This window comes from Microtus pennsylvanicus, chromosome 1 (assembly GCF_037038515.1).
Source record: "Microtus pennsylvanicus isolate mMicPen1 chromosome 1, mMicPen1.hap1, whole genome shotgun sequence".
NCBI lineage: Eukaryota > Metazoa > Chordata > Mammalia > Rodentia > Cricetidae > Microtus > Microtus pennsylvanicus.
In genome coordinates this window covers 118,011,851-118,030,026 of record NC_134579.1, presented here as the reverse complement: position 1 = coordinate 118,030,026, position 18,176 = coordinate 118,011,851, and the positions used below count along the sequence as shown (strand labels likewise).

At 48.2% G+C, this 18,176-nt stretch overlaps 1 protein-coding gene across 17 annotated transcripts in view; it reads right to left on the bottom strand.

Annotated features, from left to right (window-relative positions):
* Cit (citron rho-interacting serine/threonine kinase) overlaps positions 1 to 18,176 on the bottom strand; it is a 176,924-nt gene that overhangs the window by 79,649 nt on the left and 79,099 nt on the right. For all 17 annotated transcript variants that reach the window (XM_075981753.1, XM_075981762.1, XM_075981832.1 and 14 more), the window contains 3 exons: positions 7,236 to 7,341; positions 6,193 to 6,336; positions 4,822 to 4,941 (listed from right to left, as the gene is read on the bottom strand). In XM_075981753.1, the coding sequence (XP_075837868.1) occupies positions 4,822 to 4,941; positions 6,193 to 6,336; positions 7,236 to 7,341 (370 nt within the window). The remainder of the gene's footprint in view (positions 1 to 4,821; positions 4,942 to 6,192; positions 6,337 to 7,235; positions 7,342 to 18,176) is intronic.

The following is an 18,176-nucleotide window of genomic DNA, read 5'->3' as shown; positions in this document are numbered from 1 at the left end:
GATGCGCAGACACGCGGAGAGAGCTGCCCTCTGAACGAGGATGAACTGCCTGTGTGCTTCTCCTCCAAGGTGCTTGTTTCTATAGATTTGTCCTTCGGACGCCACGTGGTCCTAACACAATTAGATATGGTACTAGCTTTGAAATTAACCTTTCAGACAGCACCAGAGGGTAATTGGAAACCTCGGAGGAAATCATCTGGGAAGGTGAAACTCATCATTGCCAGTTTCTCACCATTAATTTTTCTGGGCTCAAAACGGAAGGTTGAGCTTAGCATTGTTCCTGCAACCCAAGTCACCCTGAAATCTGAGGAGTCAAAAACACTGGACCGAGACAAAATAACTTGCAGGGGAAAAGAGATCTTTTCCCTGCAAGAAAAATTATCTTGTTCCCTGAAGCAAAAGCCTTAAAATGATCCAAACAGTCCAATGTTTTCCAAAATGAATTTTAAAACCAAACCAGAACATTTGAATCAAGGCTTCCCACCACCTCCCCACCCACACACATTGAGATTTACCAGAAGAAACAGGCAACAGCCTTGAAAACCTAGGAGCCAAGTATAGCAAGGCTCTTCAATAGCAAAACTAAGGCTAAAGTATGATGCCCTGTCTAATAGGACCAGGTAGGTAAAACACGAGAACAAGAAATTAAGCCAGCACTGTGGCATTCATGAACTCCAGTGACAGCTGCGAGGTGAGGCATCAACCACGACAGGATGCTGGCTGCTGCATTTTAATTCAGCAGATTACAACTTAATCTTTGACGATTTTGTTTTGTTGGAGATGGGACTCTACCTTTGTATGTGCTGGGTAAGTACTCGACCACAGAACTACAGTCCCAGCCACTTCTGATCTCTCTCCTTCCCTCCGTGCGTGCGTGCGTGCGTGCGTGCGTGTGTGTGTGTGTGTGTGTGTGTGTGTGTGAGTGCGTGTGTGCGTGCATGTGTGCGCATGCATGTGTGATGCGCGTGACTCTGGAGGTCAGAAAACAACTTTCCGTCTGTCTGTTCTCCCTCACATCACACGGGTGCTGGTTTCAAACTGAAGGCATCATACTTGAGAGGCAGCATTGTCTAACTACTGAGCCATCTGGCCTGGCCCAGTTTAGCCTTTGGTAACAGCAGGGTGTGAGGTGCCTGCTTGAGCTCACTGTAGCAGACACTGGGGAGGTATTGCAAACTCTACAGAGTTCAGCTAGCAATGTTCACCTTAATGGGGGAGCGGGGGAGCATGAGCCAGAACAGGGAGCACAACCCTTCCTCTCAGCCAGCAGTGCATTGTGTCTGAAGGCCAACCTTGGGATCATGGGCACATGGGTGTGCTGTGTAGAGAGCTTCAGACATCTGACCTGGGACACAGGTCATGGGTGAAATGGCAGAGCCTTTATTCAGGTTTCCTTGAGATCCTCTTTATCTGGGGATAATTTATGACTTTCATGACTCTTGACCCTTCCATCCATCAGGAAAAAAAAGTGACACATGACACATGTCTGTAATGCCACTACTTAGGAACTAGAGGCAGTAGAGGCAGGGGGATCAGGAGTTCAAGATCATCCTCAGATACAGAGCAAGTTAGACGCCTGCACAGAAACACCAAAAAAAAAAAAAGCCCAACCCAAATACCATATTTTTACATACATGTAAATACACATACATACACATAAATATACATTACACATATACACTCAAGTCATATTTTATATTACTAGACTACATTCATATATTATTTGAATGTTAATATGATCCATAAAAGCAATACTTATAACCTAACAGCTCAATTTTTAAAATTTAAATAAAAAAGGAGAAATTGAGCCAGGTGTGACGGCACACTGCTATAATCTGAGCACTTGGGAGACAGAGGCAAGAAGATCCTAAGTTGAAGGCCAGTCTGGGCTACATATAATAGAAGATTAAAATATTTGAATATTATATGATATTTATTATCCCAAGTTATTTTCCCATGTCTGATACATCATTGTGCCACCTTAAACGTACAGTGGTCCTCTGTCCCCAAGCCTGAATGTAAATTACTGAATGTAAAAAGGAGCCTGCCAGCAGATAAGACCCTTCAAGGTGTGAAGACAGCAAAGTTCTAGAAGGTCTTTGGCATAATTTGTACTCAAACTTTTCCTTAAAAAAAAAAAGTATGATATGACATATGTGTGTGTGCGCGCGTGGGCACTATGGTGGAAATCAGAGGAAGCATGGAGGAGACGGGTCTTTCATTCCACTGTGAGGTAGCAGGCATCAGGATCAGACCTGATCTCTGTACCAGGTCTCTGTACTCAGAGGCAAGCACCCTTATCCCCCAGGGCCATCTCGCCAGCCCTCAAACTCCCCTTTTGTTCTCGAACTTGTGAAGAAGATGTTTTTCCGTTCCCTGTCCCCACCCTGCCTCCTCCATTTCCTGCCCCTCTTTGGCCCTGAAGTCCTGGCCAGTCACCACGACATTGCAGGAGGGTGCCGAGCACAGACCGTGGGGTCTGTGTGCAGGAGCAGCAGAGAAAGCCGCTGTAGCTCAGCATGGAATGACTCTCAGGCACTGAGTTGAATGGGTCAGAACAGACAAACAGAAACAACTGTCCATCTTCAGCAAGCCTTCCAGAGGGAGCCTTGGGACTGGAAGAGGCCCGCATGGTCCTGTTCCCTAAAAGTCTGGAGGGCATAAATGACTTCTGAGAACTGTCACTGTTTTGTGGTATTGGAGTCAAAGTACGAGAGGGGCCTGCTAGGCATACTCCAGAAGAAATAACTGACTAAAAAGAGAAGGTTAAAACAAAAATGAGCAGAAACTCATCTGAAATCCATGAGAAACCAGTGTGCCAAAAACTAGTGTTTGCATAGGTCTTAAAGGCATCCTTTGAGCCGGGCGGTGGTGGCACAGGCCTTTAATCCCAGCACTTGGGAGGCAGAGGCAGGAGGATCTCTGTGAGTTCGAGACCAGCCTGGTCTACAAGAGCTAGTTCCAGGACAGGCTCCAAAACCACAGAGAAACCCTGTCTAGAAAAACCAAAAAAAAAAAAAAAAAAGGCATCCTTTGTCTACAAACATCCCTAGCCTACCAAAAAAAAAAAAAGCCTTTTTAAACATATCCTTCTTTAATGAGAAGTAAAATCAAGAACCGAAAACTTTTCTCTGCCCCCATCGGAACTTTTGCCAGTCATCTGAAACTCCACATGCATGCCGGCTGTGAAGTGAATCACAAAAGATGGCTCTGAACTCAACCAACAGCACCGAGCTTTTCAAAATGTCCTGATTAATTCTCTTTCTGTGGAACGCATGGACACCAGCTGCTCCCTCTGGTGGCCAAAGACAGCTTTCATTTCCCCAGGATGTCCCCAAAATTAATTTCCAAGCACAATGAACTGATGGGAGATAAAGAACCCTACCTCCTGCAGCCTTCAGGATGAAAAAAAGAAAACCCATGTTGATAAAGGGGTGTGAGTCACCTGTCAAAGCACAAGTCTCAGGGCATGCGTGTGCCCTTCAGAGCCTCCCAGGGGATGCCGTGCAGAGATGTTATGACCCATTTGCAAAGTTCCCAGTGCATATTCACTTATGATTTTCTTACACAGCAAGAGGGTGTCAACCTACCATTTAAGAAATATTGAAGCCGGGCGATGGTGGTGCACGCCTTTTATCCCAGCACTCAGGAGGCAGAGGCAGGCGGATCTCTGTGAGTTCGAGGACAGCCTGGTCTACAGAGAGAGTTCCAGGACAGCTACACCGAGACCCTCTCAAAAACAACAACAACAAAAAAAACCCCACAAAAAACAACAACAAAAAAACCCAACTTGAGGTGACAAGGAGAATGAGATAATCCACTGATTTAAAGAATAGCGAACAAGTTGAGCTATCTGCAGGAATCTCTTTCATTGGAGCCACCCAGAGATGAGAATGCTCACTTCTATTAGTGTTCCCACTAGGTTTCCTGGAGTGAATGAGAGTTGCCTGGCAGCTGATAATTCAGCTCTCCAATTACTCATTTCCATCTCTTCATTAAAGTTTCTATTTACAGTGTCTTCAGAAGACAGAAAAAAATCCAAGCTAAAAAGAAAACAATGAGGCGATACAAAAATGAGCCTCTCAAGAGAAAGCCCTGTTAGTAAGGCAGGGGGCTGTTTAAAGGTCTCTGTTCTGTTCTCTTCTGGAAACTTGGGGGAGTGGGATTGTATACCCAGATTTGTTATGTTAATTCTGACTGGGGTGTGTCCACGAGCGTGTGAATGTGTAACTGAATGTTCATGGTCTCTTGACAATGGAAAGTACATCTGAAAAGCTAGAAAAATACCGAATTCTTTTGGGACCATCCAAAGACGAGGTTGGTAAACTTTTAGTAAAAAGTCAGAGTAAGAAGTTTTGGCTATATAGAAACACACTCTGAAAACCCCTCGCTTTTGCCTCTATGGTATCAAAGTCAAGATAAATAAAATGAGCATGGTTGTGTCCCAGTAAATCTTTAGGCAAACTGAAATTTGATGAATTTTTCAAAATTACAAGCCACAAAATATTCTTTTTCTCTTTTGCCTGATCATTTAAGGACACAAAAGTCACTTTTGTTCTGAGAGCCACAGAAAGTATGTAGGAGGCCAGACCTGTCTGCTCACTGTATTCTTTATTAGAAGTGGTAGCTATTATGGGTTAAGGCCTTCAAAAAGGGCAGAACCAACAAGCTGGTGTGATCTATACGATCACAGAGAAGCTAAAGACTCCACGTGGTCGCCTGCCTTTCTCTATGCTTCCACCCTTTATTCCAGCAACCTCTGCCTCTCAGACATGCTGCCGTCAACTGCAGGGCCACTGGGCTCTGAGGGAGCGGTCATACCTGCTCCTTGATCTCTTGGAGCTTCCGGCTCTGCTCTCTGATGTCATGGAGAAGCTGCAGGGCTTTGTCATCCTCCTGGGACACCTCCATCCGTGCTTGCTCCAGACTTCGCTTTAAGCTCTGCAGAAAGCAAAGGTTTTAATAGGGATGCCCATGGGTCGTGCTCTGGCTGAAGAGCTTCATCAGGACAGCTGCAAGCTGCTCCGAAGACACCGGCATGGTTTCGAGCGACAGACCAGAGCGGACACCTCCAAGTGGTTGCTGATTCCATTTTTCGCCCTGTAAAAGCCACTTGGTGGAAGAAACGTCATCGAAAGCTCACAACCTTACGGGCCGAGCCTGAAACTCTACCAGCTAGTAGCCTGGCGTCATCTACCTATCCTGGCAGATACTTACGTGTATGGTCAGGACTGAAAACCAGTAAGATCCTGTGTCTCTTACAACCACCACCTCCATGACTATCTAGTGTATTCCAGACTAGGAAAAGCTCTTCCAGACTCTCAAGGGCATACGTCTGTTTCAAAGAAGCAACCGTTCATCGCCTATGTGGCTGCCATTTCAGAGTCCAGTAGACTGTCTCCCTCCTGACTAGCCTCCGAGATGCCTATCACCCATCCGCTCCCCTCTGTGCTCCAATGGCACTGACAGAGACATCTGAGAGACAGATGGAGAACTTCACCCACCACTGAAAGGTGGCCAAGTCTGGAACACAAACATCGCAGTTATTCGTAATCAGCCACATGCCATAGATTTCCTCTCCCATGTATAAAAAATCAAAGACTTTATAAATGTGTGATTCAACCTCTTAAGATTGTTTAACGGGGCACATCAGAGAAACACCTGAATGAAAAATTCCACGAGACAATGGAGAAGACAGTCTACGCTTGTGAAGGAAAGGAAAAAAAATGGAGCTGTATGAGAAATAATGACAGAGGATCTGGATCTCAAGGGCTGAATTTCCTCGGCACTACCGTGCTTCTAAATTGAATAAAAAATTGATTTCCAACAGATTCAAATTATGTTTTCTGGTACAGATTTGGGAGTTTAGTCCTCAGAGCTGATCACATTGACACAGCGTAGACCAGAGAGGTTGGGGCAGGAGATGTCAGAAGTCTCTGCAGAAGGCTTTAGTGACAGCTGACTCCCACCTCCAGGACCTGTGGTGCCCAGCAGCCAGCATGGGTTTTTTGTTGAAAACCGGTTCCTTCCTAGGGACCTAGCACCTCACTCCTGCAATCTTTGCTACCCTGTCTGACTCTACGCTCTGCCATTGGCTGTGATGTGCCTCATGGAGCTGTCATGAAACAGGATGAGACACACACAACAGGAAGTGCCGCCTCCGAGGGAAGGGGGGCTTTGGGGAAGGCTCACACTGCATTCTGTGATGTAGGTGGCAAGGTCCTGCTCCAGGAGGGATCTCTGAGTCTCAGAGGCCTTCAGTTCCACCTCCTTCTGACTAAGCACAGCCTCCACCTCTGACACTCTCCGATGTAACCGGGTCATTTCCTGCTCCATCTGAAATAAACACACGGATGGGTTAAAAGGGCCCAAGGAGGTTTCGTGGGAGCAAGCACATCTCAAGCAGGCCCCTAGGCCACCTGGTGGTCTGGGGTCGGGGGGAGGGGTTACCGCTAATTCGCCAAGAGCTGGGATGGAAATACCATTGCTTCTTCGCCCAGGAGCACACAGTTCTTCAAAAAGACAGTCACCAAACGCTAGGTCACTCCTGTCATCCAAGTCCCGCTTCGCACGATCACTTCTCTAACCCACTTAGCAAAAGAGCCACCATCATTTTCACCTTTTTTTTTTTTTGGTATTGGTTTGGCTTACACAGATGTCACTTTAATTTTATATTTTATCCTAAATCCATCTTGATCCCCCCCATCTCCTTGCAAAGATCTAGAGGAAAGATCCAGAACAAGGCTGAGGGATAATTATTCGTCTGTACTCTTAGGAGTCCCACACAAGCAGTGGTTTTTATTAAGTTTTCAGAGAGTTGCCTCTGGGCAGGAACAGTGAGTATTAAGAGACGTTGAGCATAATCAACACAGTGGCCGCCGTGACACAGGCAGGAGTTTAAAAGACTAGGAAGAGAGACTTCGCCTCAATCCGAGCAGATGGGAAGCATCTCAGCCACAGGTGAGGACCCAGGCCACCTGCTGGAAGAAGCAGACATCGGGCTGGGTCATGCTGAGACACAGGCTGTTTTAAATCCAGGGTCTCCTCTGGTTAAGATTTAAAGGATTTATGGCAAAGTCTAGGCCCGAATTCATCTCCCTCTGAGCTGCTGGAGGTGCGGCTTCAGCGAGGGATCAGGAGGCTCAGAGCCAGCCGTGGCCCCCGGCGGGTCCCTTGGCATATATTGGCGGGAGGATCCTGGAGCAAGGACGGAGGCCGGCTGCGGAGATAAATACCTTGTGACACTTGTCCTGCGAGTCTTGCAGCTCTTTGCTTTTGATGAGAAGTTTCTTTTCCATGGAGCTAGTCTTGGCAGGGGAGTCCAGACCCGACACAACAGACCTAAAGAGAAACATAATAATTAAAAAAAAGTCAAATGGTATGCCCGTCAGCCCGGGAGCTGTGTTCAGACATTGCAGCAGAAATGGCAGTCCTGCCTGCATTCTGCAGCGGAGCTGGCTCAAGCATTTTCTAGCAGCATTAAAACCAGGGGGCAAGGAAGTAGAAGGAAGCATGGACTATGGCAGGTAGACTTGGTGCAGAGTCAAGGGAACCTGGAGCCAAAACTGGCTTCTGGGAGCCCTGGTTTGCACAGCTGTCCAGCGGAATGATGACAACAGAACTTGTCACACAAGAAAGTGTGAGCATTAAGTGCACAGCCTTTGGCCTGTGTTACTCCTTTCACTGACACACTCAACAGGTATGGCTTCAACACTCACTGTGCCGCCTGCGCGGCACATAACACACGGGGTCCCCGCTCCTCCCAAAGCTGATGTTCCAAGGAGAGCAGACAATGCACCAGGAAGGTTCAGAAACAAAGAGCTTACTGCTGAGAGAGACTTGAGAGGAGGAACAAGGATGTGGTCTGATGACACAGTGGAATGAGAGAGGCTGGGGACAAGAGGAAGTGTGACCCAGGAGGGCTTCTTAGAGAAGGTGGCATTTGAGACCTGAAGGATGAGAAGGTTCTAGATACAAAAGGATCTAACAGGAAGGAAGCAGCGGGGACAGGGGACGGCAGCCATGCTGGCCCTGAGGCAGGACAGACATGACCGAGCGGTGTGTTGTAACAACACACTATGAAGTCTGTCTGTTCCTCCCCCAAGCTAGGCAGTTCCATTCTGTTGTGTTTGCTGTAAACAGCCCATGCTTACGGTGATGAGCCAAATGGCGTGCTCACTTCCTTCCCCCAAATGTCGATGTCCAATCCAGAAGCTACAAAGACCACACGTGAACACTAAGTAGCTGCAATTAAGTTAATGATCTTGAAATGCAGAGATTATCCTGGATTACCCAAAAAGTCCAATATCCTCCCCACAGAGTCCTCATAAGATAGAAACAGAGGGGTAGGGGCCCCACAGAAGTCCTCATAAGATAGAAACAGAGGTGTGGGGGACAGAAAGCCAAGCACAGAGGCAGGGCACAGGGCCAGAGATCTGAGCATGCTACACAACTGGCTTACAAGATGCAGAGGCAGGCTAGGACTTAAGAATCCCCAGGGCCCACATAAAGCGCAGCACAGAAGTGTGTATGGGTAACTCAGTGTTCTACAGCAAGGTAGGGGACAGAGCCAAGAAACTTCCAGGAAGTTCCCAGGTCTATGGAGAGCGAAGTAAGCGGCCTATCTCAAACTAGGTGGAAAGCAAGGACAACAACCAAAGTTGTACCCTGTCCTCCACACAGGTGTCATGAGGCACACATGACACCATACACAAACATAAAGATAGGGAGCCACCAAATCACAAATGGGTGGACCCTAGGAGCTGGATAAGATAAGGAGGCTAATTCTCCTCAAAGCTCACAGGCAGAGTACAACCTCATTTAGGCTGTCTTGAGCCAAAAGAAACTCACATGGAACTTGGAACTGCCAGAACTGTGAGATAGTGAGTGTGTGTTCTTCCACGCCTCTGGGCCTGTGCTGACTTGTTACAGCACCAGTGTGAAACTCATACACTCACCCAGCTGCGACGTACCTGGTGCTCTCTGAACGCTAGACATGTTTTAATTCTTTATTCCCCACAACTCACTGAGGAAGACACAACCTATTATTCTCATGTTACACATGAAGAAAGTGAACCTGCTGGTTGATAAATGGTTTCTGTTAGTCTACAGGAAGCGAGAGACTGAAAGGCTAGATGCCCCTGATGTCGCGCTTAGGAAACATTATAAAAATTGCATGACAAGCTATGTAGGGAGAGGACTAGAAGGGCTCTCTCACACATGTGCGGGTGTCCTGGGGCTAACTAGGGATGGGCATGAAAATGAGTACCTTGGTGGGGGTTTAAACACTGGGTGAAGAAAAAAAGTCAAGGCCATAGCAAGCAACCGTTCTTATGCATGGAGGGACATGGTGGTGCCCACTGCTGCCCACAGTCCTGTCTTGGTTGCCTTGGTAACAGGACTGCAGGAGCTTCTTACTGATGAGCACTCGGGGTCTTCCCAGCAGGCACAAGTTCTGTTTTCTGGTGCCCCAGACTACTTCTCAGCCTAAAAGAGATCGGCCCCCTGCAGCAATGTGGAACACCTCTCTGCTACAGCTGCCAACCCAGTGACAGGGTGGTGAGACAGCTCTCTGTACGCAACAACAGGAGTCAGGCTGCACTGGGTACAATCTGACCCATCACTTCCAAGCTGTGTGGCCTCCCTAACCTCAGCTGCCGCACCTGTAAAATGGGTAATTATAGTGCACGTTGAGCCCCAAGCACAGCCCTGGCACACACAAATGCCAACCATTACTATGACTGGTGCCATTTTTATTACGATCTCTACAACTCTAGAAATAGCTCGTGCCTCACAGGCCTAAAACAGTTGCTTGAAATGGTAACACTCAGGGGGCTGAGCGTGCTGTGCGCTATTGTTCACATCAAGACAAACAAGGATTATTCATAGAAATGGGCAACAAGGATTAAAACCCAGAAATAAATCTTTTTTAAAACTCTCACATTGAGCTAGAAATTTTAACACTTCTCACAAGCCTATATACTAGCCAAAATACACACACACACACACACACACACACACACACACACGCAGGCACGCATGCAGGCACGCACACACCCTCTTCCTGCTTTCACAGGGATGGCCTTGAGTTTCCCTCATCCCTGACTGTACTTTGGTGGGCAGGTTAGAGACAAGTCCCAGGCCACCTGAGCAGGCGGAGACAGCCCCTGGTCCTGTAGTAATCGAGGGTCACCCACATGTCACAAAGGGACACACAGGATGTATATCAGGGATGACACACAGGCCACAGTTCTTACTGGCACAAACTACTGCATGGGTTTTCTGATACGGAGTGGGATGTGGCTCACAAAACCCAACGACACAAGGAGGGCGGGCTCCAGTGGAGCTTGATGTGGAACATTCGCTGCTGTGGGTACAGAACAGATTGCTTATTCACCAAAAGAAAGAAAGAAAAGGCGTTTCTAGGCCGCTGGTTAATGGGCCCGGATGAGAAGAGGAGCACTCACGGGAGACAATGCAGCCGTCACCCCAGGTCCACTCGCTCACTCTGCTATTTTGATGCCTGACAAACGCTCACATTTAAGAGTTCTAAGTACGGCAATTAAGAGCTCTTCAGAATAAATACGCTAAAGAAGCCTCTTTTTTAAAGAATAAATAAAAATCACATATTAAAAATAAAAACTCCTGTAGGAATGCTGCAACTAAACTCAGCCCATGACAACAGCTGCGGACGGAGGGCAAGGGTCATGGAAGCTTTGGGCAGCTTCCTGTACCCTGACCCATCACCCGGAGGTGGCATGCTTGTAGCCAAGGCTGGGGGCAAGGCCAGTTCAATCTGGGCAGGAACTAAGGGCTCGGCCTGGCAATGTCATCTTTGTTAATTCCATGATGACTTGGAAGGATAGTCAGGATTGGAAGCGGGGGTGCTAAGGAGAAGAGCGTGCGTGGCTTCAAGTCGAGGCTTTCCAGTACGGCCAGCCTGGGCGTCTGCTCCCCTGTGGCACCTTGGTTATGTGAGGACAGTACTTTGTGTTCCTCCCTGAGTGGGAACTCAGCTCTCAATTCAGGACAAGCGTTAGACAATGATTAAGAGCAGCATTCCAGCTGGGCGGTGGTGGCGCAGCCTTTAATCCCAGCACTCGGGAGGCAGGGGCAGGCGGATCTCTGTGAGTTCAAGGCCAGCCTGGTCTACAGAGTGGGTTCCAGGACAGGTTCCAAGGCTACAGAGAAACCCAGCCTCTGAAAATTAAAAAAACAAAAAGCAACAACCAAAAACCAGCATTCCATATCATTTAATGTGCCCATTGCTTTAGGTGTGTGGCATTGTGTACACGTGTGCGCTGTGATGCACACGTGTGGAGCAGGGACAACTTGAGGGAACTGGCGTTTTCCTTCCACCACGTGGGTTCCCACAACTGAAGTCATACTTATCTACTGGCTGAGTTTGCTTCTTTAAGACAGGGTCTCCCTGTGTAGCCTAGGCTGGCCTCGAACTCACGATCCTTCTATTTCAGCCCGCAAAGGGCGGGATTTTAAGATGCCCAACTTTGCACGTTAATTTAATTACAGCATCTCCATGGGTTTCTAAGGGGAAAAAAGTAGAGCCAGGTATAGCACAAAACCCTTACATGCCATTTACCTTTCATGCAACTAAGGTAATTCAGCTCACAGTCCCTGTGACAAGCTCCAACAGAAACTGTTTAAAGAGTTTTTTAAATTTGTGTGTGTGAGTGTTTTGCCTGAGAGAGTCTATGTGTACCAAGAACACGCAGAAGCAGAGAAAGGCCAGGAGAAAGTGAGCATCAGGTCTCATGGAGCTGGGGTGAGAAGCGGTTGTTATAGGGAAAGCCCCAACCAATCACCTTGTTTATAGGGCAGGGTCCCCTGAGGATATTTTTTACTTATAAATATTGCGGGTGTGCTCCCCGCCTTCCCTTCTTCTGCTTTCCTGTTCTCCGCGGGAACCTCGGTTCTGTAAGTCTTTTCCTTATTAAAGCTGAATATTTTATTATAATTTCTGTCTGCCGTTCATTTACGCCGTAATAGGTTGTAAACACCATGTGGGTGCTGGGGACCAAACCTGGGTCCTCTGCAAAAGCGGCAAGTGTTCTTAATCATGGAGCCCACTCCCCAGCCCCCAAGTATGCATTTCTCAATGCAGCAGATACACATGCCCCAGCAGCCATTCCGAAACATCAGCACAATCCGTTGTCTCTAAGAAGCCACTAGCCACCTTTCTGACTTGCAGCAAATGCTGTTTCCTGAAACTGACCGTAATGTGAACGAACCTTAGCTCGAGAGGCCTCATCCAAGCTTGCCAGAGAGCAATCAAACCATTCACACAGCTCTGTTGTTCAAACAGGTCATGGGTCTAAGGTCTTCCCAAAATTCAAGCGTGGCAAAATCTAAAGGTTATATTGTTGAAGGAAAGTTAAAAACGAAACAAGATCACTCCTCTACAAAGTTCTTTATCAAAATTCTGAGGCCATAGTATAAGCCTGTGGCCCACAACCGCAGGAAGAAGGGAGGAAATCAGACACATATGCAATAAAACACTCAACATAAAGTAAATTTCATTTTTAAAGAAAGTTAATCCTCTCAAGCCCAACGGCTTTCCCATGTATATTCCAGGATACATTTGGTGATATTTAGAATGTTCTTTCATCTTAATGGCGGGGGTGGGGTAGGGGTAGAGGGTGCATTGAAGGAGAAGTTGGGATGGCGGGCATGTTGAAGGTGGGGGTGTGTTGGGGACAGGGTGGAAGTCAGGGAGGGCTGGGGGGACAGGAGAGGAAGTGTGTGTATATGTGTGTGTGCGTGCACACGCGCGTGCCTTATTAACATTCGGCAGGAGGAAGCTAGAGACACCGCTCAACAATCTATACCACACAGGAGGGACCTGGAAGAGTTACTCAGCCAACAGCGCAGCGCCGAGCTGAGAAACCCTCGTGTGGAGGCTGTAAGGGAAGGAAAGTCTCCATTCTGCACCTCAGGAACCATCCAGGAGGAAACATCCTGAGTAGCGTGTTCTTGGTGCAGGCCCCTTTCAGACCTGACCCCCCACAGACCTGTGAGATGGGCATTCTATCCTAACAGCACTGGAGTCATCAAGAACTGATCTTACAGTCCCTACACATACTTATCCTATGTGTGAGAGGGCCAGCCAGTTAAAAGTAGAGGGGTCTACAATCGATGGTTGTGAGTTCAAATATCAACTCAACTTCCTCAGGGCTGGACAGCAATAGATGAACCCAGACAGGACTGAGGATGTTCGGAGGGGCAAAGCCATAGAGGAAAGAGAGGGGTGGGCCGTACAGAATAAGGTGACCTCTATCTATCCATGTGATGCTAAGTGTGAGCTCAAAACAGTCTAGGAACCCAAAAGCGTCCACAAGCCATGTTGGTCCACAGCCACCCCCAGACACAGTTCAGCCCACACACACAAAAGCAACTCTCCTTCCAGTGCTCGATGGCTGGGGGGCAGGGGACTGTTAAACTAGAAACAGGAACGATGTCGGAAGTCCAGGCAGTTGGTGCTCTGGATTAGCTGGGACGCAGTACAATGAAGACACTAATAAAAGGACACGCAGCCTGCCCACACAGCTCTTGCCTACTCTCCCGGCCATGTCTTGGATGCACAGCCAGTTGCCCCCATGGAGAGGAGCGGCTCCTCTGAGCAGCGGGTGCATGCAGTCGCCCGCCCACACACAGCACTGCTGTCTCTTCCAGCGCAGAGCCAAGTTTGGGTTTTCCTTTTTTTCCCCCAGCTTCTATTTTTCTAGAAAATTTTACTCTGAAATCAACATCTCTTCCTGATATATACATCTGCTTTATAATTACAGAGGCCCAAGGAGTATCGAGAGAGAGGATGGCACAAGACAGAGAAAGTGGGAACTGCCAGCACCTCTACAGTCGAGAGAACGTTTGCTTAACATATTACATTTGACCCAAAAACTGTTTTACATGGAACCTCTACATTTAAGAAAAATTATAAAATTCAGTTTTACCAATGACATGCCTATAAATAACCCATGTAACTTAGAAAAATCCAGTAGAGCTATTAACAGAATATTCCATATCTAATGAGAATACAGTACTTCTACCCCACAAAGCAGAACGTGGACTAGGTCAACGCTAACCTCCAGGCCTAGAATCTTGTGTGAGAATCAAGCCATCCGCCTGCTTCACTAGGAAGCCGCCCCCTGCCTGAAGAACCCATCACCCCATCACTGACCAGGTCGCATGTGCTTCAGGGACAGGCAAGTGTGGAGACTCAGTGTTGAAGCCGGATTCGTGGAAATTAGTTCAGCCGAGGGCCTCACCTTAATCGTGGCCAACAGCACTAGAAATACATGTAACCACAAGCTGCAGCGTGGGGCAAGAGAATTTAAAACCCAGCAGCCTTCTGCTTCCAAAAATACGCTGGCTTTTAAGATTGTACATTCTGAAATTTATGAACTAACTTTATAAGCCCATTTTAAGATAGACAGTGGTGTCCGTAGCAAGCCCTTGGAAATGTGAAAAATGCCACTGTCCTGGAGAGCTGCGGACTCTTGCCTGGCTTTGGAGTGACACACACACACACACACCCAGATAAGCAACCACACACATGCCACCACCACTACCATCGCCAATGGGTTCCAGATGAGTGGGAAACTATTGCTCTAGAATGATTAATAGGTAGCTCAAAAATCATTTATCAAAACTCTCACTAGTCATAAAAACATAGCCAGGCAAGTGATTTCTTTAATACCATTCCCGGCGCTATGTGAGTGCCTCGTTTTGAGAACTTTGTTGACATATCCCCACCACTTCTCTGAGTGACTACAACCGCCTAATTAATCCCTCTACCATCCCCTCTACCATCTACCCTCCAACAAGGGGCAGAGAGATTTACCACGCTCCTACTCAAAATCCTACCAAACCTTCCTACTCAATGTAATCCCATGCTTTAAGTCCAGGCTCTTGACCTCAACCAAGACCACACCCCAAGGAGCTGGGAGCTCCAGCTCTCCAAGGCTCTGATAGGTTTGCTGTTGGCTGGGCCCTCAGGAGTGTGGTCCTGGCTTCAAAGTCTTCTCCTTCCTCTCTACCAGGAATAACCTTCCACGTGCCACTGAGAACTAACTCTCTGACAGATCCTACTCCTGTAGTCAGGGATTTGTGCCTCCTCATTCTCACTGTTGAAGCCTCGCTGTCTGGAATGTACGCGACACACAGTAGGCTAGCAAGACTTTGCTGAGTGGATGACGGAATGACGGCGTGTCCACCTGTACCACCAGGACACGACTCTAGTGAAGAGAGCCCCACTGCCATGCCCAGCCTAGAGCGGAGCTCAGTGCCTCACAGGACCTCAGGTGACTCAACCTTCTCCAGCAGACCCCTAGTGCTCATGTCAGGGAGACCCCTCCTGGGTGTCTAAATTGACCATGCCACTTTGGTCCCCATTTTGGTCTGATTTCTAGAGAGCCTTTGCCACCATCTGAATCTGTCTCTTGTGTATGGTGACTTCCTGGGGACAGGCATGCTATCTGTTCTACTTACATTTATGCCTGTAAACCTAGAACTGTGGCTCTGTTAGGTTAGTGAATGAGCGAACGGTGTGTGGGCATCAGGCAGGTACAATAATATACAGATCATCATGGAGAAAAGAATCCGAAATGAGAACTTCCGTGCAGGGTCAGGGTTGTACAGAAAGCTTTCCGGCCCCCACATCAGAGATGACATGCTTGGTCCTGGGGCAGCAGCATCTACCATAACACACACCCATCTAGGGGACACTCAAGTGCCCAAGAGGAGGAGGGAACAGATGACACCTTTGCTGGGAACAAAGCACGAGGCCCAGGCTCACCATAACTGGATCTTGGCAAGAGTGCTTTATGGGAAATTCAGGCTTAACTGATGTGCCACAGACTGTTAAGGGTAAAAAACTGGATGCAGATATTAGAGCACCCAGCAGGCACCCCACACGCGACTGGATTCTCTCAATGGACAGAAACCAGTGAAAAGTCTTTATGAGGAGGAAACTGGGGAGGGGGGAGAAGCAAGAGCAGCCGGCTCCATCTACACACCTCACTAACAACAGGCAAGAACACCTGCTCTGCTGCAGGCAGGACCGGTGAGACTCGCCTGTCTCTGCAGGAAACCTAGCAGACACTGCTACAACCCATGAGAGGGACAAGCAAGCGGAATTTGGAAGAAGTTAAATACCCCGTTTATAAAACTGCCAAGGGGTGGATCCTGGATACAAACCCCTGCCTGTCTGGTTCTCAAGTCTGGACTTTTCACAGGGGTGCTATAGCTAGTCTCCCCAATAAAGAATGTTCTCCTGAGCTCTAAAGCTAAGGGTGAGCTGTGTAAGCCTCGGAGGGGAACGCAGGCTCCATAATCCCCAGCTTTACTATCTAAACAGGACGGAGAGTACTGAGCTACATGACCCTTGAGACTGTGTGGGTTACCCCTCCAGAAAGTTGTTCCTTAACCCTGACTGTTTAGACAAATGCATCATTCTTACATGAACTAGCAGCCATGACCTTTAGAGGTTCAAGTACGGAGGTCCTCAGGTCCCCAGACATGGGACAGGTCTTAGATCTGTGTCAGACTTCAAAGCAACTTCCTTGAGTCTCGGTGTCTATCACGTGTACTATGGTGAGGCTGTGAGACAATGCATGGAAAGTCCTTAGGATAAAAAGTTCTAGGCCTACCGAAAGTACTCAGCAGACGCTGTGTACTCTGAGCAGAAGGAATTAGTACAACCCTGACCACTTTAGTCTAACTCAATTTAAAGTCAATTTAAAGTCTGACCTGCCGAGGCAAAGCCCTGTTTGGGGCAAAAGGAAGACAAGGCCCTGTCTGTCCTCAGTGAGCCCTAGGCAATTTGGCCAGACATAGGGACAATAGAAGGTAGGACTGGGAGCACAAGCTAGGGTCTTGGCACAGTGAGCTTGAATGTCACACCAAGCTGCTGCTGAAGGTGCCCACAAGAGAATGACATCATTCCTAGGTTTTGGAGGAATTCCACTCTCTGTGGAGAATGGCCTGCAGCCAGAACACCAGAGGCAGAGGGCTCGTTCGGGATGCGACTGCACCAGCCCAAGCAAATGTCCACCGGGGTGATGGCGAGGACAGGACAATGGGCACAGATGTGAGTGCCACCAAAGGAAAGCTTAGAGGCCTTGCCAGTGAGGGGAGGGGCAAGAGGCAGAAGAGTGCTTAGGGTGACACCGTTGTCTTGTCTAGAAGGGTGGGGAAGTGGTAGCTTCTAGACTGAGGAAGAGCAGGGGCAGCGGAAATAGGAGGTAAAGTCGAGAACTGAATGGATGGCTCACGGGGCAGTGGGTGGTACCCCGTGTTCCAAGGGCCCAGACACAGAAAGTTACACAATGGCGAAGGAGTAGTCAGAGGTGGGGGTAACCGAGTGACCAGGACCCAGCGGACAAAGCAGAAAGCTGTGCAGAGACAGGATGGCTAACGCTATCCGGTGTCTCGCTTTGTTGGTTGAGGGTAGTCAATAGCTTCTGAGATGGCCCTCAAACTGTGGGAGTGGAGAAAAAGAGGTGCTGAGCACAAACGATTCCTTCAGGAGGTCATTGGAGAGAGGCCAGGAGACAAAAGGCAGAGGAACCAAGTCAGAGTTGCCAACCTAAGGCCATGCTTGGGACCATGAAGCACGCTCAGTCAATGATCACCTTCTTAGGGGCCCAAGACCACCACAGGACTAGCCTGTGGGGGCTCCAGAGCACACTCGACAGATCTTCTAGAGCCTGACCTTAAGGTTAGGGTGGGACTGTTTGGACCTGAGCTCCTAGAGGCGTCTCTAAGACAATTAGAAGGTGGCAGAATGGTCCCGCCAGGGCTGAGAGGCACGCACTCACCGAGTCTAAACAGAGAACAGGGTGAGACAGCTGGAGGACAAGGTGTGTTTGACTAGAGAGAAGAAAACCTGAATGAGCAAGAGAAGAGAAAACCCAAGACAAAGGCCAGAGGGGAGCGAGCAGCTTAAGACCCATTCAATGGCAAGAGACAAGCAGCGCCAGGCACTTGAGGGCAGCTGCTATTAAGTCACTTGAATATAGTAGATGGGTGCCCTTGGGGACGGTAGAAGAAGCTGCTATTGCTGTTGACTATTTAAAAGCCCAAGTCACAGATGAGACTACTTCCAAGAGGGATATGGGTAGGAAGCACAATACCAAGGAGTTTCTGGCTGGATACAGAAG